General features: G+C 41.7%; 2 protein-coding genes across 2 annotated transcripts in view; one reads left to right on the top strand and one right to left on the bottom strand.

The window, feature by feature from the left end:
* Nucleotides 1-21,761, bottom strand: part of XAB2 (XPA binding protein 2) — a 23,099-nt gene extending 1,338 nt beyond the window's left edge. Inside the window, exons 1-17 of the mRNA XM_039359492.1 lie at nucleotides 21,642-21,761; nucleotides 20,252-20,400; nucleotides 19,837-19,960; nucleotides 18,185-18,382; nucleotides 16,371-16,505; nucleotides 16,058-16,222; nucleotides 14,174-14,318; nucleotides 13,362-13,513; nucleotides 12,873-12,992; nucleotides 12,452-12,583; nucleotides 11,367-11,498; nucleotides 9,106-9,219; nucleotides 7,666-7,828; nucleotides 6,000-6,190; nucleotides 3,212-3,334; nucleotides 2,324-2,495; nucleotides 2,097-2,223 (exon numbers count right to left, since the gene is read on the bottom strand). Coding sequence (XP_039215426.1) covers nucleotides 2,097-2,223; nucleotides 2,324-2,495; nucleotides 3,212-3,334; nucleotides 6,000-6,190; nucleotides 7,666-7,828; nucleotides 9,106-9,219; nucleotides 11,367-11,498; nucleotides 12,452-12,583; nucleotides 12,873-12,992; nucleotides 13,362-13,513; nucleotides 14,174-14,318; nucleotides 16,058-16,222; nucleotides 16,371-16,505; nucleotides 18,185-18,382; nucleotides 19,837-19,960; nucleotides 20,252-20,400; nucleotides 21,642-21,686 — 2,387 coding nt within the window. The 5' untranslated portion in view covers nucleotides 21,687-21,761. The remainder of the gene's footprint in view (nucleotides 1-2,096; nucleotides 2,224-2,323; nucleotides 2,496-3,211; nucleotides 3,335-5,999; nucleotides 6,191-7,665; nucleotides 7,829-9,105; nucleotides 9,220-11,366; nucleotides 11,499-12,451; nucleotides 12,584-12,872; nucleotides 12,993-13,361; nucleotides 13,514-14,173; nucleotides 14,319-16,057; nucleotides 16,223-16,370; nucleotides 16,506-18,184; nucleotides 18,383-19,836; nucleotides 19,961-20,251; nucleotides 20,401-21,641) is intronic.
* Nucleotides 21,757-27,667, top strand: LOC120315322 (protein PET100 homolog, mitochondrial). Its single transcript, XM_039359494.1, has 4 exons — nucleotides 21,757-21,856; nucleotides 24,848-24,928; nucleotides 27,220-27,252; nucleotides 27,345-27,667. The coding sequence occupies exons 1-4, from the start codon at nucleotides 21,824-21,826 to the stop codon at nucleotides 27,420-27,422; spliced, it is 225 nt and encodes a 74-aa protein (XP_039215428.1). The 5' UTR covers nucleotides 21,757-21,823; the 3' UTR covers nucleotides 27,423-27,667.

Raw genomic sequence — 27,667 nt, 5'->3', positions numbered from 1 at the left:
TTCACAAGTCTCAATAAACCTAATTAAAGTTCTGGGATGATGGGAATTTTAATCTAAACATTTTCGAAACACCCAGTTATCTTCACTGCCTGGAAGAATCAGCTTCACAAGCTGTGATGATTACAACTTGTCCTTTGGAAAGTTATTCTCTCAGTCTAGGCTATCTTGGTACAGTTACTGAGGTAAGGAGGAAGATAACTTTGTCTTCCAAAGGAGTTTCTAAGGATGAATGTGGAAAGAATTTGCCCGAGACCAAGAAAGAGAAGAAACCAAACTGTGGAAATTGCCAAGAAGAAAACAAACCAAGAAAAATAAAAATCTCGGGAGCTTAACAAAAGCTTCAGACAACTGTTAGAAGAGACAAGAAGCAATATTATAACAACATTTATAAAGACACTGAGGATGGGTACACATTGAAGATGGAAAAACAAGGAAAGTTTCAAAATATCTCCGAGCTCAGAATAAGGTCCCAACCTTAAATTGGTATGCTAAAAGGAAGTCCGTGGAGAGATAGTAACTGATTTAAAGGAGATCAAAGGAAATGGAAGGAATATGCTGAAACATTGCACAGTAGAGGTGGTCAGTATCCATAAACCCTAAAAGATACTCCCTACTTACAAGAACCTCTAGTACTAGGAAGTTAATTATTGCCAAACTGGAAAACTACAGAAATAGAGTAAGCAGCAGAAGAAGAATCAGTAAAGGTTCTAATCAAGCTATGCAAGCAAATCTGGAGAACGATATAAAGACCAAGAGATTGGAAGAGGATGATTTACATTCCAATTCCAAAAAAAATGAGACTTGATAGAAGGTGCAAACTGTCATAGAATAGGCTTAATTATATATGCTAGCAAAATAGCGCTTAGGATCATATAACAATGAATTACATGGAAAAAGTAATGCCAGATTTCGAACTAAATTTAGATAAGGCTGACTAATAGACATTTCAGCAGAGGCAAGCTGGATAATTGGAAAAACCAAAGAAATCAATACAGTCAGTCCTTGCTTACCAACTGCCTCGTTTACTGACTGTTGGAAGTTGTGACTGTGGCCAATCCTTTTATATTTACAATCACCAGTGTCCCACAGCCACGGGACTGCCATTCAGATGCTTTGCAATCAGCACACATTTACAATTGTCACAGCATCCCACAGCAAGAAAATTATCATTTGTGTGCTTTCCAACCAGCTTGAAACAAGCAGTTAAGGGAGCTGCAGAAGTAAAATTGCAAGTTGTGGCCATGTGATGTTTCACTTAATTGAAAGTCCAATTCTGCCATCTCTTTTACAGCCCGAAAAATAAAGATGGTCCGTTCTGAGCCTCTTGCCCAGCTCTTTATCCAGCTGCAGGCTGTGCTGTCTCTTCTGATCATTCCCGAGGGAGCATCCTTTTATTCCATCACCCAAGGTCTTCCTCACATACTATTACATCATTTGAAGATGGAGCTTTCTGGAAAAAGCTATAATACTTCGAAAGGTGGAAGGAAGGAGACCAGCAGCAAACTGGATGGACTCAGTAAAACAATGGCATTGGGTGCACTGGTGGAAGACCTGAAGCACCTGGGGTTAGGGACAGCATCATGGAGAAAATCTAATCTATGGGGTCACTAAAAGTTGATATCATCTTGATGACACATAATCAAATAAGTAGTCAATGAAATCAGAAAGCCAAATAGCACTCTCTGCTGGGTTCCCAATGTGTCATAGATCATTCAGACCGCACTGTAGAAAAAGTACCAAAACTGTAAACGCAAAGAAGGCTGTCCTTGGCAATACTTCGGTGTCATCTTTCCCTAGAAAAATACGTCTGATCGCTTGAAAGCTGAAATAGCCATTTGGTAGAAAATTGTGCTAGTTCCTTGAGATAACACCACAGTCCTGTTCTCATTCTAGTCATGTTAGCAGCTAGGGCACTATCTAACTGTTTGTTCCCGATTCTTGATGGGTTAAATTAAATATATATTGTCTTGAGTTCCTGAATACAAATCAAATAATCAGTCACATTTTTCCCCATCATGTTTTTTTGGGGTGATGTTATGAATCCAAATAGTCTTCTCAGGGGGAAAGATGAACAAGTCTGCTTATAGTACTCTCACCTGACAAACAAGATCTTCTCCTTAGCTCGAGGCTGATCTCTTTCTGCTTCGGCTGCCAGTTGTTCTGCTCGCTGCTCTAAGAGCTTCATGTCATCCATGCCGCTCTGTCCTGGTGCTAAGTCAGACACTGAAACAAGACAACGTTAAAGAGCAGGATGAGCATCGGGGGTGGCTAGAAGAGAGCAGGAGATGTAGCTCATCTCCGTCTAAGAGAAGGCAAGAAGTACCTGTGCCTGTGGCATTGCTGTAAACCTTTAGCATCTGAGAAGCCATGAAGTTAACCTGAGTATTGTAAGTAGCCTGCACACTTCGCTTAATGCGTAGCATTTCTCGGATAGTGTCTTCGTTCCCATGCCGAATCTCAAATTCTTTCCATGTCTGCCAGAAGTTGGCAGTAGTCTGGGAAAGGAAACCAAAAAGATGTGTGTTTTGAAGACTGCTGGGAAAGAGACAGTGGCAAAATTCAATAGACAGCCAATTCAAAGACTGCTGTTTCCACTCTCCTCTGAGCTTTCTGATATATATAAAAAAGGAAAGATTTAATGAGGTTAAGAGGACAGAGGTCAACTATTATTGTGCTCTCTTATCTTCTGTATCAGGAACGGGCAGTCATAAACAACAGAGACACATCCATTGCATAAGCAAAGAAACACAAACACACACTTTTATTTATCCATCAGGTGGCAGATGGAAGAATCCATCCTTAGTTTTTCCAAAACTACATATAAGATTGTTGTGTCGCAATGCATACACAATGGTACCCTTGTTCTCAACTGCTTTGAAACTCACTGAATTTGGTACTCAATGCATTTTGATGCGAAAATTTTATGCCGGTACTCCTTATTTGTTTAGTACTCAACGCACAAGCTAGAACCTGTTGGTGTCAGCTGCGTTGTGACTCACGATATTATTCCTTATGGGAAAATTTTGTTTGGTACTTAGCGCGCCTCACAGAGCAATTAACGAGTACCGAGGTACCACTGTATTTTGAACTGAGCAGGAAGTGATCATTTCTGCTCTTTCGGCAAAATGGGGGGCTTCTTCCTCCTCTCAACTAAATATTGCCACAAGCAAATAGGATGCTAGTTCTCCAGTACACAGAAAAAGCCACTTACTCGGGGGTCACATATCTGTGAACAATAGGAATAGATTGCCCGACTTCGATCTATTTCACCCAATTTGCTTTCCATATCGGCAAAGCGCAGACACATCTCCCGAGCGTGTTCATCTGATAGCACCTGAAAAAAAGGATGGATATTTAAATGTACTACACCCTTCAATATTTCAGCTTCTAGGATGGCATGAAGTAATAATCTAGAGCTAAGTATAGTAGGTAAGGATTACGATTACCCAGAGGGCTTTCAGAATATTTTAATGATTGGAATATACGAACTGATCTAGGAGTTTTGTTTCAGGAAAATAAAACCAATTTGAACGATAGTATTCCCTAAGGTGGGCCTACAAGTGTTATAATACTTTCTCCAATGTTATCGATCAAAATCTCATCTGAGAAAGCTTCTGGAAATCTGTTTGAGGCAAGTTATATGTGCCAATGCAGCACAATCTTAGTCAGCATCCTGATGGTGGAGCCACAGACCTGCTTAACTTGTGCTCCTGGTTTGTATAGATAAAGAGACCGCTGGATGCCTGGTTTCAGTGAGTCCCAAGTATCCTGCAAATATTTAACTTGCTGAATATTTTGCTTGCATCGGATGTATTTGAGATACAATTCGGCAACACAATCACTTAGGAATAAAGTTACCATGCCTATGTGGGAAACCCACAAACCTTGCAACAATGTCTACGGCTCCTCCACTTTCCTGGCTGGACATAGCTACCAAGAACACTGCCTTCTAAGCTAATATTTTAGCTGGAATCTAAATAATAGCTCTGAACTAAGAATACTTTACTTTAAATCAGTTGTAATTCAAGAGATTCACTGAATATCTTCCCCTCATTAAGGGCTTGCATATGGTGGTCTATTCACGGTTACCTATTCCAGCATAAGGATCTTCATCACTTTGTCTAATAATAATAATAATGATGATGATGATGATGATAAAGTTGGAAGGGACCTTGGAGGTCATCTAGTCCAACCCCCTGCTCAGGCAGGGAACCCTATACCATTTCGGACAAATGGCTGTCCAGTCTCTTCTTAAAGACTTCCAGTGTTGGAGCATTCACCGCTTCTGGAGGCAGATTGTTCCACTGGTTAATTGTTCTAACTGTCAGGAAGTTTCTCCTTAGTTCTAGGTTGCTTCTCTCCTTGATTAGTTTCTATCCGTTGCTTCTTGTCCTGCCATCTAGTAATACTATGTATACTTTTAATGTGAAGTCTAAGTTAGCTAGCTGTGCATCCCCTCTAAAAAGTTCCTCCTCCTCCTCCCATTCCACAAAGAACTGCATGTCTGAAGGGGCCTGTGACAGACCTTCTCCCTGCAGAATCTGTAAGATGAGCAAGGTCACAAAATAAGTGAAATGATGCTGAATCAGCCTCCGACTTTTATGGAGGTTGCTGCCTGGGCCCTGGTGCTTCTTGAACCTGTGATTTTTTTTTTTTTCTATGCTATTTTGACTCCTCTTATAATAAGTGGCTTTCTTTTACTTCTCCTGCTCCTGCAATGTGAGGTGGGAGAAAGGAGACAAAGTAGCTGAGGGCCAGATGGAAGAAGGAATTGGTGATGAAGCAGATGCCAGAGCAAGACCCCAGAGAGACAAAAAGATTCCTGTGTTTTGCCAGGAAACTCCTCCCCTTTAATTGTTAAATGACTATGCCCATAGGTCTTACATGTCTACTTTCTTGGCGGGAACTAGCAAGTCTGGCATCTTTCTTGGTGCCTGGTTTCTGTCACGGGCTACAGTGTTCTCCTTCAGGTCCCTTTCTTGCTTTAGTGGGAGAAAACTAAAACTATTTGAGCACTATTTGGGTGTCTCTCTTTTTTTTATACCCAAAGTGGCAGGTGCAAAAGGGCTGAGGATTCCCATATTTGGGTCTCTATGCCTTCCTGACAAGAGTACTTCAGATAATGGATTCCCTTTGTACCCCTGCTGTTATCTCACATGAATGGAATGAAAAGCTATGGGAAGAGTCTCAATCTATCACAACACCCCATTTCCCCTCTTCTGGAATTGCTTGTGAAATTCCTCTTCTGGATTGATCGGGAGAGGGCTGGATGCTACGCTGCTCTCTAGCTTCCCTGTGTCACTCTTCTGTGAAGCTGCTACTGCTGTATGGAGGCTGTTGCAGACACTTGGGATTAACACTGCCGTGTGGTAGTCTTAAAGGCATCTCAGCTGTTCTGGAAATTCACACTCCAGTCTTTGAGCAACTGACCATGAAGTGGGATAGAGCAGGGGTTCTCAACCTTGGCAACTTTAAGACTTGTGGACTTCAACTCCCAGAAAGCTTTGCTGGCTGAGGAATTCTGGGAGTTGAAGTCCACAAGTCTTAAAGTTGCCAAGGTTGGGAACCCCTGGGATAGAGGCTTTCACCATTGTTGTGACTGCTACCTTTTATCCTGATGGCTGGTTTCTTTCTTGTTCTTCTTTAATTTTTCTTTTCTTGTCAGTCAGCTGCAGATGAAAAGGGGACCATTTCCTGCTTGACAAGACCTAGTCAAGAATAAAAGTAGACTTCTCCAAGGGAGCAGGCCATTCTGCCTGGCCTTTCTGATCAACTCAACAAAAAATCAATCCTTTCCTATTGGTCTGATTTGATAACTATGACCTCAGGATACCTGCAGATTTATATAGCAGATGCACAGGCTCTAAATAAGTGATTCACATTTTTAATTGTGGCTGGCCAGCAAGAATAGATTAAGCCTTGTCGTTCTATGAAGGAAGCTGAATCGTATCGGTTAGGATGGCCAACCGACAGATGCAATTTAGAGAGAATAAACTAACCTCAATCGCCTTCTCATAGATGCTACGTGTGTGGGTGACGCCATAAATTTCAGCTGCTCTCTTGATGTAGATGTTGTACATATCATGCTTCTCTGAAGGCAGCACAGCCTGAGTAGCTCGCTCATATACGGCCATGGCATGGCGGGCCAGCCCATATTCCTCCTCCAGCTTGGCATATAAGAGATAGATGGCTGCAAAAGGAAAATTAGAGCCAGATTTCATCTTCTTTCAGTTTCAGGTCAACAGTTTTCATATCCAGACTTACTGTTATGAAAAAGCACAAAAATAAGTTCTTGTTTGAGAATTTCCTTACTGATTCACCTTGCTCTCCTCCACTAAATCAGGGCTTTTGAACCAGTGGCACGGGTACCACCTGTGGTACATTGGCACCTGCAGGTGGTATGAGACCATCTTAGAAAAGTGGTAGCAGGGAAGGGGAATGAGCTGAACTGGTAGCAGCACCGCACAAGCCTGAGCGAGAGATGGCTGGAACTGCAGAGCTCAGCGGAAGCGCCAGGATCAGTGCCGCTTTCCAGCTCATCAGTGCTTCTTTGGGGCTGTTAGGGCTCAGTGGAAGCACCAGTATCAGCGCCAGGCTCCAGCTGGAGCTTGGCGCTGATCCTGGTGCTTCTGCTGAGTCCTGAAGAAGCACCAATCAGCTGGAAAGCAGCACTGATCCTGGCGCTTCTGCTGAGCCCAGAAGAAGCGCTGATCAGCTGGAATGTTGCAGCATCTCCAGGGTCTTGTGATTTACATTCAGATGCTTGGCAACTGATTCATATTTGTGATGGTCACAGTGTCCCAGGGTCACGTGAGCAAAAGCTGCTGCAACCACCCAGCAGATGGGGGGAATAAAAACCAAATACCCCCCACCCCACCTCCGCTGCCAATCCTCAACAGAAATGCTCACAACAATGAAAACCTCAGACAAGAGGAAGAGCGCCACCGGGTGGGCAGGCAGATGTCTTGCTCGGCTGTGGCTTGGGGGCCACTTTTTTCAGTGCCATTGTAACTTCGAACAGTCACTAAATGAACTGTTGTAAGTCGAGGACTACCTGTACTTTATCACTTTTTCTCTTTTTTTGGTTATCAAGTTTTGCTAGGTGACTGGTGGTACTCGGATGTTGCCATATCCTAAAAGTGGTACAATGGGTGAAAAGGTTGAAAAGCCCTGCACTAAATGATGAAGAAATGAAGATGAGTTCTAGGTCTATGGAGATTCTCAGTCATCCAGGTCATGGCTGTCCCAAAGCTGCTTTTTCAAAAGGCAACTGGACTTCCTTTGTTTTTGCTTGAAGATGTTTTGCTTCTCATCCAAGAAGCTTCTTCAGTTCTGAAGAACTGAACTAAAGAAGCTTCTTGGATGAGAAGCGAAACATCTTCAAGCAATAACTAAGAAAGTCCAGTTGCCTTTTGAGAAGTCCTCTTTACCCATTTTCCAATGGAAAAAGGCATTTTTGAGTCCTCAAGATCACCCACGTGATCCTTCTCAGGCCAATAAAGCAAGTCCATCCATAAGGATTATTTTGGAGGGCTAGGAAGTTTGCCATACTCAACTACCGTCCCGATGACATGTCCCATCCAACCTTTCTTATAATCAGAATCTGGCTGAGTAGGAAGAGTTTTGTGACTCAGCTTTTTTGCTAGAGAGACATTTAATACATACTTTTTGCATATTTCTGGGGGCAGCCATCCAGCGCCTGCTCAAAAAGATCCCGAGCACGCTCCAACTTCTTGCCACCATAGCGGTCAATGAATTTGGTTAGATAGGTGTTCCAGATATCATAAACATTTGGCCACTTAAACAAGGAGATGCCTCTCTCGTATGCCTGCCAAAATGAACAGAGGGTACAAACAAAACATTCAGACGGTTTTGCAGAAGGCTCTGCCCTGTTCCCCGCTCACATAAATACCACATGGGACTGTCCTGCTTTGACTATAATGATCCACGTTTTAAAGAATAGCTTTCTTCCTGCAAATTGCTAAACCACCAAGAACCCCTTTAATCAGACATCCTAGGACCTTTCTACTCTATGGGACTGCTAATTCTATCTTAGTTATGTTTCTGTTTAACATTTTCCAATGAGAATATACCATCAGAGGAAGAAGTGATAAGAAAAATCCTGGAGTGTGCTGAGATGGACAAATTAACAAAAGAGATAAAAGAAAAGGAAGACACAGAGTATTATATAACATGGAACAAGCGGTCTGTCTGGTTGGAGACTAGAAATAATAGAGGAGAATAAATGTGGAAAGGTCAAAAGTGAAAATATGTGTATAATAATGTATAATAATAATAATATGAATTATTCTTAGTAAGAAGTAGAACATGAAGGAAGAAAAATGTAAATAAGAAATAACGGAGCAATAAGGACAAATATTCTAAAGAAGAATAAAGGGGGGAAATGTAAATAATAGATTACCGTTATGTAATTGCTGTAAAAAAAAAGGGAGAGTATATATTGTGTGTGTATGTGTGTTATATTTTGCTTTGTTTTGTTTTGTTGGTTAAAAAAAACATTTTCCAATTAAACAAAAAAACTGACAGCCATACCAGAAGAAAACTAAAACAAAAATTGGATTATTATAAACAATAGCTAAGGACAGCAAAGATGCATGGCAATTATAGTGCACAACACTTACTCTGTCCCTGTAGCTGTCCCTACACCTAAGCCAGGGGTAGGCAACTTGGCTCTTTTATGACTCATGGACTTCATGGCTGGCTCAGGAATTCTGGGAGTTGAAGTCCACGAGTCATAAAAGAGCCAAGGTTGCCTACCCCTGACCTAAGCTATAATTTGCTCTGAAACACAGACCATTTCAACATAGAATATGTCGGCTAGTTTGTTCAGAGGTTTGAGAAAGAGAAAGAGAGAGATTGAATACAGTAATTATCCTTTGCTACATACTGTACATAATAAGATCCTAGTGTACTCCAGCTGGTTTGGAGCTGCAGCACACTAGGCCTCTAGTATACCATCTGCACGTGCAGTCTACTTCCGTACACTGCATGTACCATCTGCAACACGCAATGTTCGAGGTTCAGTGACTTCTACAATGATGCAGACCCAGGTGGCCGAAGGAAGCATTGATGAAGCCAACTCACCTTGAAGCTCTCTTCAAAATATTTGTGCTCCTCCAGGAACAGACCGTAGTTGATAATGATTTGTGGGGTGGCAATGCGTAGATCCAAAATGCGATCGTATACAGCCTTAGTAGACTAGGAATGGCAAAGCAAAAAAGCTTCAATACTAGGCGGGACCAGAACCCCAATCCCAGGCACAGACTCTCATTGCTCACTTCCCAATTATGCCCAAATTGAGAGGAAACATTTAAATTTGATACTGAATGGCTTTGCTAGTGTATCCTGCTGGGCTCCTCCCTCCACCTTTCACACTTTCTATCAGTGACATGACAGACCAGTGGTGGCGAACCTATGGCACGCGTGCCAGAGGCAGCACTCAGAGCCCTCTCTGTGGGCACGCATGCTATGCCCCGGAGATGGCAACCATCCCTCTTCAAGCAGCTGCCCGCTAACTCACCGAGGTCCCACATGGCGGGATGCATCCCAGCACGGCTAGTTTCCCTCCCCCCCCCGTCCTGTCCCTCTTGGCCTCGCATGCTCTCCTTTCCCCGGGCACGACCTACTGCATTGCCTCAGCTGTTGGCCGGCCGTCGAACTCAGAGGCGGCTTCTCTGAACTGCTGGCAGTGGGCTGTGGAGCCCTAGAGCAGTGGTTCTTAACTTGGGCGATATCACCCCCAGGGGGCGATTTCATTTTTCAGGGGGGCGATGTAACAAAAAGGGGCAACGCAGGGGCAAAGGAACAAAAAGGGGGCAATATGGGGGTGATGGAGCGAGAAGTTTTGGCGACACTTTTGAGACTTTTTCGTACAGTGAATACCTGCATATCTGTCGTACAAAAACATCAGATGATTGCTATTAGTGGATTGAATTGTGTTTTCAAATGTTCCTCCAGCTAGCTTCAGTACAGAACGCCGTACATATGTGAATACGCATCGCTTATCTTCATGCGTGTTGTGCAGCAGCCTCTACCCTTTTTATATTTCTTTTTGCATCTTAAATTTCACTTGTAATTCAATCATTAAATGTTACTGTTTTTCTTTTCGGGCATTTCATTTTCTTGCAATTGAATTTTGTTTTCAGTGGTCATTACATTTAAGTGTCTTGAATAAATAATAATAATGAAATACATGTATCACAAAGTTTGGGAATAAAGTGACAGGTGGCACCAACATTTTTCAAACAGTTGAGATATGGGAAAAAGCCTGGAAATAAATTATTTGCATTGATATGTCCTGATGACAGTTTTAAAGAAAACAAAAAAAAGTGTTTGCATAAATTGAAGAATTATTTCCTATGTTGTGATTGATAGGTTATGTTGGGGGAGGGGGGCGATGACAACTTCCTAATTGGCTCAAGGGGGCGATTCGTTCAAAAAGGTTAAGAACCACTGGTCTAGAGTGCGCCGGTTGAGGGGCCGGCAGGCTGTGGCTGCTGATGGACGCCATCAGCCCCCATGTGCTCGCTGGCCTCTGCATCGCCTTGCCCTACGACAATGGCCCCCCCCGCCCTGCCTTCCCTCCCCTCACCCGCAGGATGAGTCTTCTTCCCTCTCCTCACCCCACAGGATGAGTCCCACCCACCAGAGACCCCCTGGATCTCCCCCAACCCTGTCTGGCCCCACAGGAGTCCCTGCCCACGAGCAACATTGAGATGACCACGTCCACCTTGCCCACACCCACCCAGTGGGCCACGCCCACCTGGCACCCGATGATAAATAAGTGGGTTTTGAGTTGCAGTTTGGGCATTCAGTCTCTAAAAGGTTTGCCATCACTGTGATAGACGCTAAATGAACAGAAATACAGTAATGCACTTACGGGAGACTGTAATTACCATTCTTCTTTAGCTACTCAGGGGAAAGGACAGATGGCTGTGCCAATAATTCTGTTCTGGCCCTACTGCTTCAATAGATTATTTCCAAGCCAAACTCATGAAATAAGAGGGAAAGGATGCTTGGATTCCTTAAAGAGGAAGAGTAAAATAGACTACCTTTTATTTTGGATGACTTCTTAGTCACTTGCAAATTAAGAAGGGTAAGAAATATCTTGATTTGATTCTAAGCTGGGGGAATATTATGTTTAAAACATTTCATCTGTGCTTGGTTACAGGACTTTGTCCAACCTCAAAAGGCCTAAAGAGACAAAAAATGGGAGGTTTCTTCTAGATGCCAAGCTTAGGCCAACAAATCTCTGCCTGGAAAGATGGTCCAGTGTAAAAAAATTTTTTGCCAGGAGAAATGCCAGCCGGGGTAAGCAAGCAGGAAAGCCAACCAAGACCACTCACTTTGAAAGTGCCCAGACTTTCTTCCAAGTCAGCCAGCATGGACCAAACCTTGAGGGACTTATATACACGGTTCTGCACAGGCTCTGTGGAATCAAAATATTCTGCTTTCTTAGCTGGGATAGCTGTAGCTTTCTGGAGGGAGAAGAAATGCTGATGAGAACAGAGGAAGTAGAGCCCCTGGAGCAAGCAGATTAAAAACACTCTGTGTGTGTGTGTGTGTGTGTGTGTGTGTGTGTGTGTGTGTCTTGAATGTTTTTTGATACATCCTGTCGGCCCAAATATGGGAGGAAGAAATATTTTGCCTTGTATCAGCTCAATCTAGAACCACTCACAGGCAGCAACCGCTACTGCGACACTATTTGTGTTTCCTAAATTTTTGGATTGCTAACGAAGAATTAAAGGGGACTGGGATAGCTATTCCGAGCTAATCAGTTCGAAATAGCTATCCCAGTCCCCCTTAATTCTTTGTTAGCAATCCAAAAATTTAGGAAACACACACACACACACACACACTTGTTTTCTGAGGTTTTTGCGGGTGTTTGTATGTAGGTCTTTGGTTATTCGGTTTTTCTCCCATGCAAAATTGGAAGTGTCTTGGAGACGTTTCGACGAAGTCCCATTCATCATCGTCAGGCTGGTGTTTTCGGCTTCGTGCTTCTAGAAGCACGAAGCCGAAAACACCAGCCTGACGATGACGAATGGGACTTCGTCGAAACATCTCCAAGACACTTCCAATTTTACGCGGGAGAAAACCCGAATAACCAAAGACCTACATATATACATACATATACATATATATACACACACACACACACACAAACATATATACATACATATATACACACACACATATAAAAGAATTCTGGCTTTCTGCAGCCTTGCTTAACTAAACCCACGACCTTCTTATTGTGGAGTAAAAAGAATCTTTGTCAACTTCCCACTGATCAGATTCTTTCAAGAAGATTCAGACAGAGACTACAGACCATCTGTTCAAACCTAATTATTTGGAAAATGATTACAATCAAGCATGTTTTATTAGTAACACTCCAAAATGCACTTTTCCTTTTTGTTTTGCTTTTTCTCACCCTCAGGATACGCAGGGCTTGATCGTAGTTCTCATGCCGCAGCTCCATCTCACCATACTCGCACCAGACGCTGGCCAGTTCATCCACCTGCTTAAAGTTCACCTTAGTGGCCTTTTCAAAAATTGTTCTGGCCTGGTATAAGACAAGGAGGGAAAAAAAAAATCAGAGAAAAGCTATGGGAGAAAAACACTCACCATGTCTTCTCTTTGGGCTCTGGTATGTAATGCAGCTGAAAAACACATCCCTCACAAAGTTGCTGGGGCCCTTCTTTAGAAATCCTCCAACATTCCAGTACTGATTTGGAATGTTTTTATACGGCTATTGTGAAAAAGCCGTAATTTAACTCTTAAGAGAGTGGCTAGGAAAAAGAAGCAGGAAATAGGTTAGGGCAGTGTTTGCCTCTGCCCAGTGCATCACTCACATCTTCTATCTGTCCATTGACCTCGTAGAACTTGGCAAAAGAAACCCACAAAGTATGTGTTTTTCCAGTGGCTTTAAATGGGTCAACAGTCTGCACTGCTTCTGTGTATGTGTTGATGATCTGGAAGGAGTAAAAAGTAAGTAAGAATTGGGTGAGATACTGTGAAACATAAAACCGAGCAAGTGAGAAGAAGAAAAGGCTTTTTTGTGTTAATTCAACCTCATGAAGAGACATCATTTTTTTTAGCTATTTTGAGATGCAAGTATGACAAGTAGCCCCAATATCTCCTATTTTCACATTCAGACCTAATCTCCAAGGACTGTCTCAAACTGGATGCCTAACTGGTTCAAGTTAACTGCTTGAAAGGGCATTTCCATCAATTCCAGTTCCCAAATCAAATCCAGTATTTAACAAATGGGAACAGTGTTGTTAGGTTACTGGCTTGCAAACGTGATAGCTCTAGCCGTTCAGAGAGCAACATTCTCCTACCTCCCAGGGTTTGCCTTCATAGAGCTTCACCCGCTTGTGCCACTCATGGACATTGTGAGGATTCTGGCGCAGGAGGACACTGTTGAGAAGCAGAGGCCGGCGTGCAATCAGCTGCTCAAAGCGTGCCAGACGCAGTTCCAGATCTACATCATCTATTTTCCAAACAGAAAAACAGCAAAAATGAAATCATACTATCGGACCACAGTTCTTTTCTACTCAACTATACAGTTCTCCAAAAGCGTGGGAAGAATAAAGAAAGTAAGAATTGTGTAACCTATAACTAATGGGTGGGATGGATAAAAAGAGAGAAGCGGTTTTCTATTAACGTAAGGTGTTACCTGTAATGAAACACAGGGAAACATCCAGCATCGTATAAAGATTCAGGATAGAGATGGACAGAATGTGGCCACCTAGAAGTTGGAGAACTCCAACTTCCATCAGCCTTAGCCAGCATAGCCAATAGTGAAGGATGGTGAAATGAAGGAGGATTGTTAAGACCAAACAATCTGGGAAGTCCTAATCGGTGGAAGTCAGAAAGCTTTAGAAGACTCAAAAACTGGGTTATATATGTTCCCCTAGATCAGGGGTTGGCAACCTTGGCTCTTTTATGACTTGTGGACTTCAACTCCCAGAATTCCTGAGCCAGCATGGCTCAGCTTGGAAACCTCTCCCTTTCCCCTCAGCATGGCTGGCTCAGGAATTCTGGGAGTTGAAGTCCACGAGTCATAAAAGAGCCAAGGTTGCCTACCCTGCCCTAGATGCACCTTAAAGAGAAAGTAACATTTGCTTTCTTCTAGCTAAGCTGTTCTTACCCTCCTCCTCACGTCCCATTTCAGAGGTGGTCTCCATCTTAGCAGCAATCATGCTCTCCTCAAACTGGGCGTAGCTGTCAAACACTTGAGTGAAATCCCGTACTGTCATCACTGTTTGAATAGCTTCTTCATATACGTCACGAGCCTAAGACAGAGACAATAATCACCGAGACTGCTCCAGGACACAACCTGTGGCCTCTCTTCTTCAGCCACCTAGCAGTTTGCACTTCTTTTCAAAAGAGATTGGTTTATAAAAGCACAGTCAACCTCTCAGGATGCAATCCATCTTTAGAAAAACCAGGTTCTCATTTATGTGGGTCAGCCAAAAGGCAGCTGACTGGAATGATCATGATCTAACAGAGAGGAAATCTCCCTTTGGAACCGTTGCAGTTACTGCTAAGAAATTACACCTACTACGTCAGCTCAAAGTGCTGGTTGACAGCTATGCTTAAATCTACTCAAAAAGCAAACTTCAGGCAACAGAAAATTGTGCCCATAATTTGATTTGCCCATCAAATCCAAAGTCCAATAACTAAGAGTATTTTTGATTCGTATCTGAAAACGAATGAAGTTTCGGGCTCATCCAACACAACCAAAGCTAGGAATTTCCAGCTTCCTCTAGCTGTTTTCTTCATCCATGTGCTACAAAACAGAGGTTTCTTAAAATCTATCTGGCATTCCCTAAAGGCTACCCTCCAGTTATATAGAGAATACTAAAAGTTTTTATCTATGAAAAGTATACTACAGAAACTAACACAGAATTCACAGAGCCCCCGAGAGTATTCTTCTGCCACTGCCCTGGAGAAGCTCATGACCCTGAAGTCCCATGAGAAGAACAAACATAATAATATTGGCTCCCCTTTGGACCTGAAACAGACTAGTGATCTAATGGCACATGTTTGGTTCTTCAGATTTTCTATTCCAAGGGTAGTTCCTTTTCTTTCTCTCTCTTTGTGCGGGCAAAGGAAAGTTATTTCGAAATGAAACCCAGAAATTGTGCAGGGCCCACAACTTGCCTCTTCTTCTGTTTTGAACCTCCTAAAACTAGCAAAGGCTGACAAGGTTTTCCTAAAAATAGAATAGAAGTCACATGTACACTTGAACAATGAATATTTATTTATATCTTATCTTTATTCTAATTTTTATAACTAACTGAAAGCAGTGAACACACACAGTACTCCTTCCACCCTTCTATTTTCTCCGCAACAATCCAGTGAGTTGAGTTGGGCTGAAGAAGAATGACTGGCCAAAGTCATGTAGCTGGTTTTCATTCCTAAGGTGGGACTCAAACTCACAGTCTCCTGGCTTGTAGCCTGATGCCCTAACCTTTAGACAAACTGGTTCTCATATGCCTTGTTCTGAAATCCCTAACCGTAACTCTTTATAACACTGTTACTGCCCTCCTCTGAAGGGATAGACAACAATTTTATGTTTCCTAGCTAATAAGCAGGAAACAGTATTTGTTTCCCAGCTAAATTTCGAGGGCTACAAAATAGCAACAGCATTTAGACTTATATACCACTTTATAGTGCTTTACAGCCCTCTCTAAGCGGTTTATAGAGTCAGCATATTGCCCCCAACAATCTGGGTCCTCATTACCGACCTCCGAAGGATGGACAGCTGAGTGATGCACCACTGAAAAGCTGACAGTGGTGCACTTTTTTTTTTTTCTTTCAAAGTTCCTAGGGCTGCACAAATTGACCTGGAGAATGCTGGATTCACCCCTAATCTAGCCTAAGATTTTCTCAATTTAGTAGAGGAAAACCAGGCATAAAAAAACCAATTTGGTGGCTCCACTCCGCTCAATCTATGCTTTGGGAAATTTCTTCCTGGGATGGGATTCTAGCCTGTATCATCATGCAGATGGCTGGATTCAGTGCCTACCTTCTCAAAATGGCCACTGCGGATGTAGTAATCTGCCAAAGAACACCACAGCTTGCCCAACTGGTCTGTGAAACGAGTCAGGCCACCTCGGATGATGGCCCCCACATTGAGTGACTTCACCTTGTCTGGATTTTGAGAGATGAGATCACAGAGCTCATGCCATAACTGCAAAGAGAAGCCCAAGGTGCCAGACAATTAGAGGCAATAGAGAACTCAGAAAAGCTTCTGAGAGGCATAGGAAACACACGCAGACAAAGGAGATTTAATATGCAATTCTGGATGGTAGAAATGATTGTCTACTACAGAAACCCACCTGATAATTGGATTTTCCCTCCTTGGAAACAAAACGCTCATCATTCACCACAGTTGCAAGACGGACAGCGGCTTCATCCAGACGGTCAATGGAGTGCAGATACTCAATGTATTCCTCTGCATTCTCAGGGCTCAACTGCAAAATAAAAGAAACCATACCTGTAAACTCCATTATCAAGGGCTCAGAGCACATGGCCATTAGAGCCTTTAGGATTAGTTAGAGTGCTGGTGGAAATGCTATTCTGAAGGCTAGTCGCGTACAAGATCCAATCTGTATTCATCAACCTTCGTTATATGATTATATTACGCTGTTCAGTTTATGATTTTGCTTGGGAGGCAATCAAGGAACAGTTAAGCTGTACTTTGTCAATATTATGTAACAGATTGAAAACGCAAAGGGGAGCAAAACCCGGGAACCCTGAACTTAAACTATTTCTGATTATTAATATATCTAATTATCACATTCTTTCAGAAAGAAGAAAACCCAATCCCCCGATTTTCAAGTCTCCTTTTTTTCTGTGAATGATGTGAGAGTTCTATTTGTCCACAAATCCTATGCCAATTAAGAAAGAATTAATTTAGGAAAGTGAGACTCCTAACCACCAAGGCACCATAATATTTCCTTAGATGCCTTAACTCAGAAACTTTAACCATCTTTTGAGGTCCAGTTTTATCTTAAACTTGCAAATGGGATCAGGTATATTATTCCCCAACTCTAATGACTTACAGATGTGTGGACTTTACCTTAGCAATGGTCATGGTGGCTATGAAACTGTGATAATCCATATATCTACAGTCACATATTATGTAATCACTCCTTCCTTTTATGTACATTTACAAGATTCCAAAGAAAAGGGACAAAAGTCTATATTTTAACAGTTGCATACAAGGAGGAATGATAGAATATTAACTTGCCATATATGGACATACAAAAAATATGCCCATGCTGGGTTTCCATACTAAAGCTGATGATATCTGAATGTATTTAGACCTGATTTTTAATCTTAAACATGCAGAGAACAAATAGAAGCCCTTATAACAGACCACAATCAATCAGCTGAAGATCACAACTACCTCAACGTAAATGCCAATTTACTGAAAAATTTTATGCCTTTTTTGTCATAATTCACATCACTTTGCGTAAAAAAAGACATACCGCAATTAAACAAACCATGTCTGTTTTTAGACTTTGTCAGAAATAGTCTTCCTCAGGATAAAGTTTTCCAATAAAAGTCTCACGAAAACTACAAATAAAAATAATTTCTCAGTTCCTGATCTATGCCTGTAATAAATAGTAGTCTAAAGGGGAAGAACCATGGTATTCCCTGATGGATGGCCACACGTTTTTTTTAACCACTTCAGAGAGGGAAATTGTAATAAAATATATATTACAGGACTTACTAGCATAATTGGGACCAGAATTTCACATTGCTAAGCTAGGCAGTTGTTAAATGAGTTGTGCCCAATTTTATGACCTTTTGTTATGGTTGTTAAGCAAATCATTGCGGTAGTTAAGTGAAACATGTGGTTGAGTGAATCTGGCTCTCCCCTCCCCCCCCAATTGACTTTGCTTGTCAGAAGCCAGCTGGGAATGCCACAAATGGCAATCACATGATCCTCACATGTCACAGCTGTCATATATACATGCTGGTTGCCAAGTGCCCGAATTTTGATCATATAACTGTGGGGATGCTGTAATGGTTATGAGAGAGCCAACTGTGACTTTTTAAAGCACTGTTGTAACTTCAAGCGGCCTCTAAGTGAATGGGTTTTAAGTCAAGGAGTACCTATAGTGGGAATGGGAAGCACCCTCACCTTTAGGTACCTACGGTAGACCCGTACAGCTGTCTCAGGTAATGGATAGAGTCGCACAAACTTCAGGTAAAGTGGCCAGATACGATGATGCTGTGTGATGGGCAGAGCTCTGAGTGCCCGGTCAAACGTCCTGCGGGTACGGGTAATGCGACATTGGTCCATGAGAAACTGGCAGTAATCTAGCCATATCCGGGGCATCTGTAGGAAATACAAGATAGCAAAAACAAGCAATTCCTTCACTGAATCAGACAAAAGCCCATATTGTCCAACTATCTGATCGCACAGTTGGTTTGTCTTCAGGGACAGCCTCATCCACAGGACCACCTTTGAATAAAAAGGCTTCACCTGTTATCTCCTATTGGAATGGCCTACGGGTTTTGTTTAATGATTGCCAACAGGCTTTGCCCATTAATTTATCTCATTCTTTCTCCAAGTAACCATTAAAGGAATTTTCTAATCTTACTACTACAAACTGACTTACAACAGTTTGCTTAGTGACTGTTCAAAGTTACCATGACACTGAAAAAAGTGACCTATGACCATTTTTCACGCTTACTACTGTAGCAGCATCCCCGTGGTCACATGATTTACATTCGGATGCTTGTCAGCTGGTTCATATTTATGACGGTTGCAGTGTCCCAGGATCATGTGATCCCCTTTTGTAACCTTCTGATAAGCAAAGTCAATGGGGAAGCCAGATTCAGTTAACAAACGTGTTACTAATTTGACAACTGCAATAATTCACTTAACAAATGTGGCAAGAAAAGTCATAAAATAGGGCAAAACTCACATAACAAATTTCTCACTTAGCAACATAAATTTTGAACACTTGAAGTTTTAAAGAAGAGACTGGACAGCCATTTGTCCGAAATGGTATAGGGTTTCTTGCCTGAGCAGGGGTTAGACTAGATGACTTCCAAGGTCCCTTCCAACTATTATTATTATTATTATTATTATTATTATTATTACTACTACTACTACTACTACTACTACTACTACTACTATTACTTGAGGACTACCTGTATTCAGTTTTACTAAGTGGCCCAAGCTCAGTTCTTTTACAGAATGTATTTTATCCCCATCATTACCTCCAAACAATCATAATCTTATAAATCTTTCAGTCAATATTCTTTGGAGAGATCCCACCAGCACGTGCTGCCTAATAAACACTGCAATGAGTCTTGATTATTGGCTTTTTCCATAGTAAGTTGAGTCATCAGATGACTAGATTTGATTTTACAACTATTTTTATGGTGGCCATTAAGTTACACCATGTTTGTTAAACATATCATGTGGTGTAAGTTTGAATCCAGCTTATCCAATTGGGGTCTTTTGCTGGAAAACAGAAAAAAAAAATTGCAACACACAGTCATGTGACCATGAGATACCGCAACCAGCCATAAATGCAAGTCAGTTCCCAAACAACCAAAGTGTGATCACATGATCACGGAGAGTTTAGGAGTCATATCTCTGAGGATGGTTTGCAAGTAAGTAACATAGTCACCTTCCTTTCCAAACAAAAACTAATTAGCAAGTGTTTCAAACTTAACACCCTTGAGCATAAAGCACAGGCCAAACATTTTTCCTATCCATGTCTTCCTGCTCCTCTTGGGCTCTTCCAAATCCTTTAAGTTTGCAGGTTAACACTGTACCTTATGCATGAAGACCAGGGCACGCTCATGACAGTTGTTAACTTCTTCATAGCAGGGATCTGTTACACATTTGCTCTTCACTTGTTTCCGTCGCTGCTTAAGATAGTTATACCATAGCTTGTAGCTGCAAGACATAACAAAAGAGACCATCAACATCAAAATAATTTTGATCTTTTCCAATTCCGGCAGCAAACGTCGAACCACTATCTTCACACTTTGTTGGGAAGTCCTCTAGCTACCCTTTGCTGATCTCTTTCAGCAAAGACAAACTTGGACAAAAAAAAGGGGGGGGGCAGAGTTATTGACTTTGAAAAATCAGCAGCTTCAAAGAAAAACTGCATGTTAAAAAAATAATTTTAGTATTTGCAAAAATGTAAATTTCAAAACACTCATAATTAATGAAAGATAACTATACCTTCCTGGCAATTCCTTAAGAGCTCTTTCATAGATCAGGTTCAGGATATGTTTGGGAGCATTCTGCTTGAAGTCAATATAGCGGATCCAGCACTTGACAGAGAATGGGTTTCGCAAGATCTCTTCTTCATACTGTAGGTCTTCTTCCTCCTGTGCAGATAGGAAACATAGGTTTGGACAAAAAGTACTGTTTTCTTTCACTGAATAGCCCTATAATTTCAATAGCTCAACAATATTATTTTCAGGTTATTTCTATAGATAGATTACAGCATTATGTAGTAATAAAATAAAATACAGTGGGGGACTAAGAAAATCTAAACACTCATTCAAATGTTAGTATCATTAAATAGCTACTGGTACATTTGTGCAATACTCCTGTTGTCTCTATCCACACTACTTACGGGAATAATAGGTTAATAAAAATTATATGATTATGTTACTAAATGTTGACATAAATGTTGCAATAGATTTGGAAATACTATTCTAACTGAAATAGTATTAGATAATGTTATGAACTTTCCTACCCAACTCACAAAGGCACAGAGAAATTGTAGCTATACTTATCTTAAAATGTGCTTTCAAAAGCATTATGTGATTTTTCATCCTTTAATCATACACTGTTAGAAGAAAGTTGGCTATACAAGCCATTTTAGGGTGCCTATATATTTCCCAGAGTGGATTACTCTTAAAGTTAAAATGTAGACAGTAGTTTCAGACATTCTGAATATCAGAATGTCTGAAACTACTCAATATATCTCTCAAATATCCGTTCTGATATTTATAACTCTCAAATATCCGTTCTGATATTTATCAGAGCAACTGTTATTCCTTTCATTTGCAACTCTGGATTGCAATTCACAGTTGACAATTAAGAGGCATTAGCTTTTCCCCACGAGCAAAAATCCCCATGATATATCCACGATGTTGTAAAACTGATCCACTGCAACTACACTTTTTTCTGTTCACGATCGGGCGTATTTGTCCAAGTATATACTTGGACCAATATAAGTATATATGTATATACTTAGACCAACATACTTACACTTAAAAATAGTTATGTCAAAGTATATTTACTCATGTTGTGTGGCTGTAGTAGTATTATTATCCTTCCCATCTTCTTCACTACCCCCTCTTATTGGTACCATTATTATGATTATTATTACTCTGTTGTTTTGCAGCTTTTGCACCGGAGACAAATTCCTTCTGGGTCTAATCACACTTGGCCAATAAAGTGCAGCTTTCTATTCTACTATTAGGAAAAAAAATCTCGAAGCAAGCCTCCCCTTCCGATTAGTCTCTACTGAGAAAAACCCTCGTAACGTAAAGATCGATGGAAGCCAAAGGTCCCAACCCAAGGACCCAGCCTCTCCCCCCCCCCCCGCCGTACTCACGAAGAAAAGCTCCCGCTTTCCTATCACCGTCTCCGATTCCGGCATCTCGGTCTTTCCCTCCCGAGGCCAAATACAGCGCGCACAAATGACGTCACTTCTTCCTGGAATGCAACGTCGAATCAGTTGGACGTCTTGCATTGACTGACCTGCCATTGGCCGTTCCTTCTCCGTCACCAGGCGTCATGATATCGAGGAACCAGCTTGAGATTTTTCGGGTCTGTGATGTTACCGCGGCAGCGGGAGGGGGGGGGGAATATTTCCGTTTATTAAAGGGATCGATTAGATTAGGTGGAATCCTCTCGGAAAAGGCCTCCCCTGCTTTCGGTGCAGCGCTTGGCGGCTCGCTAGATCCCGGGGCGGGTTCCTTCGCTCCGCTTTGGGGGAAGGGTCAAGGTCGGAGAACCTGCGACAGACACAGTGGAGAGAATTCGGGGATTCTTCCTTTTGACGGAAAAATACTTGTTTCAGTTGTCCCCAGTTTTCATAGGAAACTGGACTTTCTTATTTTTTTCTTTGAAGACGTTTCGGTTCTCATCCAAGAAGCTTCTTCAGTTCTGACTGGATGGTGGGGAATGGAAGGGTTTATATACTCCTTGCAGGCAGCTGGTCATTTGCATTCTTTAGAGCAGGGGTAGACAACCTTGGCTCTTTTATGACTCGTGGACTTCAACTAAGCTGGCTCAGGAATTCTGGGAGTTGAAGTCCACGAGTCATAAAAGAGCCAAGGTTGCCTACCCCTGCTTTAGAGAGTCGTTAGTGTTACCTGGAGGCTTATCCGTGTCTTCAGGGTCACCTGAGTAGTGCAAATGAGTGTGGAGCCTTTGAGAGAGAGCATTTTGGACAGAGAGGACCGCTGGTTTCAAAGGGGTCAAAGAAGCTATCTGTCAAAATTGAGCAGCCCTCTCTCAACAGAGGGGGAGAGATAGGACATCATCTATCTCCAGTCTACAACAAAGTTCTTTCAACAATTCCAAGAAGGCTCCTCACCCATTTGCACTACTCAGGTGATCCTGACAACACAGATATGCTTCCAGACAGCATTACTGACTCGCTTCAAAAAAAAAAAATGCAAATGAACAGCTATCTGCAGGAGTATAAATCTTTCCATTCTTCACCATCCAGTCAGAGCTGAAGAAGCTTCTTGGGTGAGAAGCTTAACGTCTTCAAAGAAAAACAAGCAAGTCCAGTTGCCTCGTGAAAAAGTATCTTTGGGACAACTGTGACCTGGATGACTGAGCATCTCCATAGACACGCGTTTCAGTTTGTAAATTCTAAGCTGCACTTGTTAATAGACTTTGCGAGGAAAGCTGTCTCCGCCACCTTTCGTTCCTTTCCCTCAAATACTCCTTGGGGCTGAAACTTTGAGGTACTCATTGTTACCCAGAGATCAGAAACGGAGCTATTGAGGAAAGGGATACAGGTAGTCCTCGACTTACGGCCTCAAATAAGCTCAATTTTTTTGTTGCTAATGAAACAGTTGTTAAGTGAATTTTGCCGCATTTTATGACCTTTCTTGTCACAGCGGTTAAGTCAGTGGTGGCGAACTTATGGCATGGGTGCCAGAGGTGGCACTCAGAGCCCTCTCTGTGGGCATGCGCGCCGTCGCCCCAATCCTAGGCCTTCAGCTGGGTTTTATAAAACTTTTTCACTTTAGGCCTCTGCTGCCATGTGCAAAAAAAAAAAAGGTTCATTCAATCAGTCAATTTCAACTTCTCGCGGGGAAAAAAAAGATCTTGCAAAGTTGGAATTGATTGATTGAACTTTTTAGTCCCACCCAGTCTGCGGTTACCGCCGCAGCCACATCCACCCAATGGGCCACACCCACCCAATGGGCCACACCCACCTGGTACCCAATGTTGCATAAGTGGGCTTTGGGTTGCAGTTTGGGCACTCGATCTCTTAAAAGGTTCGCCATCACTGGGTTAAGTGAATCACTGCCATTGTTAAATTAGTGACACAGTTGTTCCCCATTGACTTTGCTCGTCAGAAGATTGCAAACGAGGATCATGTGATCCTGGGATACTGCAACCATCATCAGTGTGAATCAGTTGCCAAGCATCTGAATTTTGATCACGTGAGGATGGGGATGCAGCAACGGTCATAAATGTGAAAAGCGGTCATAAGTCTTTTTTTCAGTGCCGTAACTTCGAACGGTTACTAAATGAATTGTTGTAAGTCGAGGACTACCTGTATTGGGTAGAATTGGCTGCCTTTTCTTCCCCTACAGCGATTTTTCTTAACTTTGACAGCTTGAAGATGGGTGGGGAATTCTAGAAGCTGAAGTCCACATATTTTAAAGCTACCAACATTGGTAAACTTTGCCCTACAACAATAGTTCTCAAAAGGTGTCTGGGAACCTTGCAGCGGATTGCAAGTTCAAAACTATTTTCATAATAATACTAAGATGCTTTTTTTCATTCTTTCACATTGCAACTAACCTTTAAAACATGTTGGGTTTTAATATGGGGTTAAAGCAGAATTTCCTGAAAAGGCTGCTAAAATACTGTACTTCTTTCTTTTCCAACCAAGATCTGTGTGAGGCCAAATTTTCTTTATTTATTCCATCCAAAACAACAGATTGTGGCAGACTGAATGCAGAAATAAATAAGAGAATTCAGCTGTCTTCTATTAAGCCAGATATTAAAAAAGATTTGAAAATACTAAACCAATGCTACTCTTCTTACTATTTTTTTGGGGGGGAAATGTAGTTATTTTTATACTAAAATATTTATATTGACATGAAAATAGCTTTATTTGCAAATAGCTTCATTATTAACAATACCTGAATTATAGGGAGCAGGGCAGTTAAGAAATATGAAATATAAATAAATTAAAATATTATAAAATATTCTCTATTTAATTTCTAATATAGTAAATATTGATAGATACAACCCTTGTTAATACCAATTCTTTGGCATCTTCAATAATTTTTAAAAATGTAAAGGGAGCCTGAAACGAAAAAGTTTCAGAACTGCTGTGATAGAGACTAGTACAGCTCTGGATATCACCAGTGGCCGTTTCCTTTTTTACCTTTTAATATTAAAAGAAAAAATAGTCTGAAAAAAAGTATAGACCCTTTTTGCCATTTTGTAATGTCTGCCTTTTAACTAAAGAGGTAAGGAAAATATATCAAATATAAATCCTGTAAAACAATTTCTTTTCTTTGATTCAGCCAATGGCATTTGGCTTTTTTCTTTCTCTTTCAGATGATGTTGTATCTGACTTTCCCAGTTGCTATATTCTGGGTAGCAAATCAGACAGAACTTTTTGAAAAATATGCAATTGCAGTAAGTATTCTGTAATTAGATGAGAAAAATTTGGGCTAATACATTTATTTCCGAAGTTTCCCTGATGTGCATCTTCAAAAAAAGAGGGGGGGGGAGTGGATCCAGGAAACTACAGACCTATTAGCTTGATATCAATACCTGGAAAGATTCTGGAAAAGATAAGCAACAAATCTGCAAACAGCTTGAGCAGGGGTCCCCAACCCCTGGTCCATAGCCTGGTACTGGGCCATAGCCCATTGAAAACCAGGCCACATAAGTGGTGGGCAAGTGCACAAAGCTGCATTTATGCAAGAAGTGCGCACTTGAAACCATCCCCTCTCTTCCACCCACCATTGCCGGTCCACAGAGCTGGAAAGGTTGACCTAGAGGCAAACAAAGTCATAACCAAAAGCCAATGTGGGTTTGTCAAAAAACAAATCATGCCAGACAAATCTTATTGCATTCCTTGACAGAGTGACAAAATTAGTGGACTATGGGTATAATTTACTTGGATTTCAGTAAGGCATTTGATAAAGTTGATCACCACCTACTTGACAAAATGAAAAATTGTGGGTTAGACAGCATCACCACCAGTTGGATTTGTAACTGGCTGTTAAACCACACTCAATGTGTAGTCCCTAATGAAACTGCATCTACATGGAAGGAAGTATGCAGTGGAGTATCCCAAGACTCTGTTTTAGACAAGGGGATAGAAGGGGAACTCATCAGATTTGCAGACGGCACCAAGCTGGCAAGAATAGCCAATACTCCAGAAGATAGGCTCAAGATACAGAAGGATCTTGACAGTTGAACACGGGGCCCTATCTAACAACATGAAATTCAATGTAGAGAAAAGTAAGACTTTATACGTGGACAAGAAAAACCAAATGCACAAGTATAGAATAGGTGGTACCTGGCTCAAGAGTAATAACTGTGAGAGGGATCGTGGAGTTTTAGTGGACAATCACTTAAATATGAGTGTGCTACAGCTGCCAAAAAGTCCTAAGCTGCATTAATAGAGGGATAGAATCAAGATCACATGAAATGTTAGTACCATTTTATAATGCCTTGGTAAGACCATACTTGAAATATTGCATTCAGCTTTGGTCGCCATGATATAAAAAAAGATGTTGAGACTCTTGAAAAAGTGCAGAGAAGAGCAACAAAGATGATGAGGGGACTGAAGGCTAAAACATATGAAGAACTGGAATTGCAGGTTGCAGGAATTGGGTATGTCTAGTTTAATAAAAAGAAGGACAAGGGATGACATGATAGCAGTGCTCCAGTATCTAAGGGGCTGCCACAAAGAAGAAGGGGTCAACCGATTCTCCAAAGCAGTTGAAGGCAGGACAAGAAGCAACGGATGGAAACTAATCAAGGAGAAAACTAACTTAGAACTAAGAAGAAATTTCCTGACAATTAGAACAATTAATCAGTGGAACGACTTACCTCTAGAAGTTGTGAGTGTTCCAAACTGGAGGATTTTTTAAAAAAGATTGGACAATGATTAAGGTATAGGACAGTGGTGGCGAACCTATGGCACGAGTGCCAGAGGCGGCACTTGGAGCCCTCTCTGTAGGCACGCATACCGTTGCCCCAGCCACATCTCCCCACGCAGCCCAGTTCTTACCAGCAGCCCCCCCCCGGAGGAGAGTCACCCCCAGGTGCAGCCCACATGCAGCGCAGCCAAGCACATGGCAGCCGGGCAGCACATGATGCTGTGGGGCATGGGTGGAGGGTGTAGCCACCATGGTGCTGTAGGGCTGCCTGGGTGATCTGCGGCAGGCCGTGGATGGCCCTGAGGACAGGTGGGATGAGAGCGGAGCAGGGTGGGGGTGGGCGGGTGGAGTGGGGGCGGGCCAGGGGCGGGGCAGTTTTGGGGCACTCGGTCTCTAAAAGGTTCGCCATCACTGGTATAGGATTTCCTGCTTGAGCAGGGGGTTGAACTAGAAGACCTCCAAGGTTCCTTCCAACTTTGTTTTTCTGTTCTGCACTTTTTCTATTTTGATTTAAATTGAACAAGGACTTGCTCAAGCACCGGCTGGACTCAATGGTCTATCATACTAAAATAAAAGAAATTCACAATAGTGACAATAGGATATTCATTAAAACATAGCAGTACATCTTCCCTCTAAACGATGCACTTTGATTCCAGTTTCCTTTCAACTATTTCTTTAAAGCACAGCATTTTACTTGCTCATCATTCCATTTTTTTTTCTTACTGGCATTTTACATTCTGTCATTGCCTGTTATATTATTTCTGACATTTTTATTTGCAACCCCTAATTGTTTTCTTGCTACTTTTTCTACAGAGCAAGATCTTTCAACCTCTAAATGAAGAGCAGGTAAATCTGTTGCTGCAATAAAAAATATTATTACTGTACAGTTTGGAAGGGAGAAAAATCTATGGTGAAAATTGCATTTCTGTCTTCTCCAGAGAAAAGATCGAGACGCCTTTAGAAAAAGGCTGCAGGAGATGAATGAGAAGAAGATGCTGGAGATGGCTAAAAAATAATGGACTGGTATTCTCCCTTTAATTCCAAAAGATTTTGGGCAACGAAATGAAGGGGTTTGTATTCCACAAAAAAATTCTGTACATATCTAAGATATTTTGGGGATAAGAATAAAGAAAATTTGATTTTTTTTCAGTTGTGATCAGCCTCTTGTAATGTATAATCATTAAACTTAATCATTAAGTTGGCAACTATCTCATGTGAATCACCTTGACTAAAGCAGCATATAGTAAAATTATATTACTCA

Source organism: Crotalus tigris, unplaced genomic scaffold (genome assembly GCF_016545835.1).
Source record: "Crotalus tigris isolate CLP2741 ecotype Arizona unplaced genomic scaffold, ASM1654583v1 scf7180000019078.1875890, whole genome shotgun sequence".
NCBI classification, from domain to species: Eukaryota; Metazoa; Chordata; class Lepidosauria; order Squamata; family Viperidae; genus Crotalus; species Crotalus tigris.
This window is presented reverse-complemented; position numbering and strand designations above follow the sequence as displayed.

What these genes read in the sequence shown, in the direction of transcription:
- LOC120315322 (XM_039359494.1), top strand. Translation starts at nt 21,824, where the DNA reads ATGATATCGAGGAACCAGCTTGAGATTTTTCGG. An exon ending in TTGAAAAATATGCAATTGCA is followed by an intron (nt 24,929 to 27,219) that starts GTAAGTATTCTG and finishes CTTTTTCTACAG; the next exon opens with AGCAAGATCTTTCAACCTCT. An exon ending in AACCTCTAAATGAAGAGCAG is followed by an intron (nt 27,253 to 27,344) that starts GTAAATCTGTTG and finishes TGTCTTCTCCAG; the next exon opens with AGAAAAGATCGAGACGCCTT.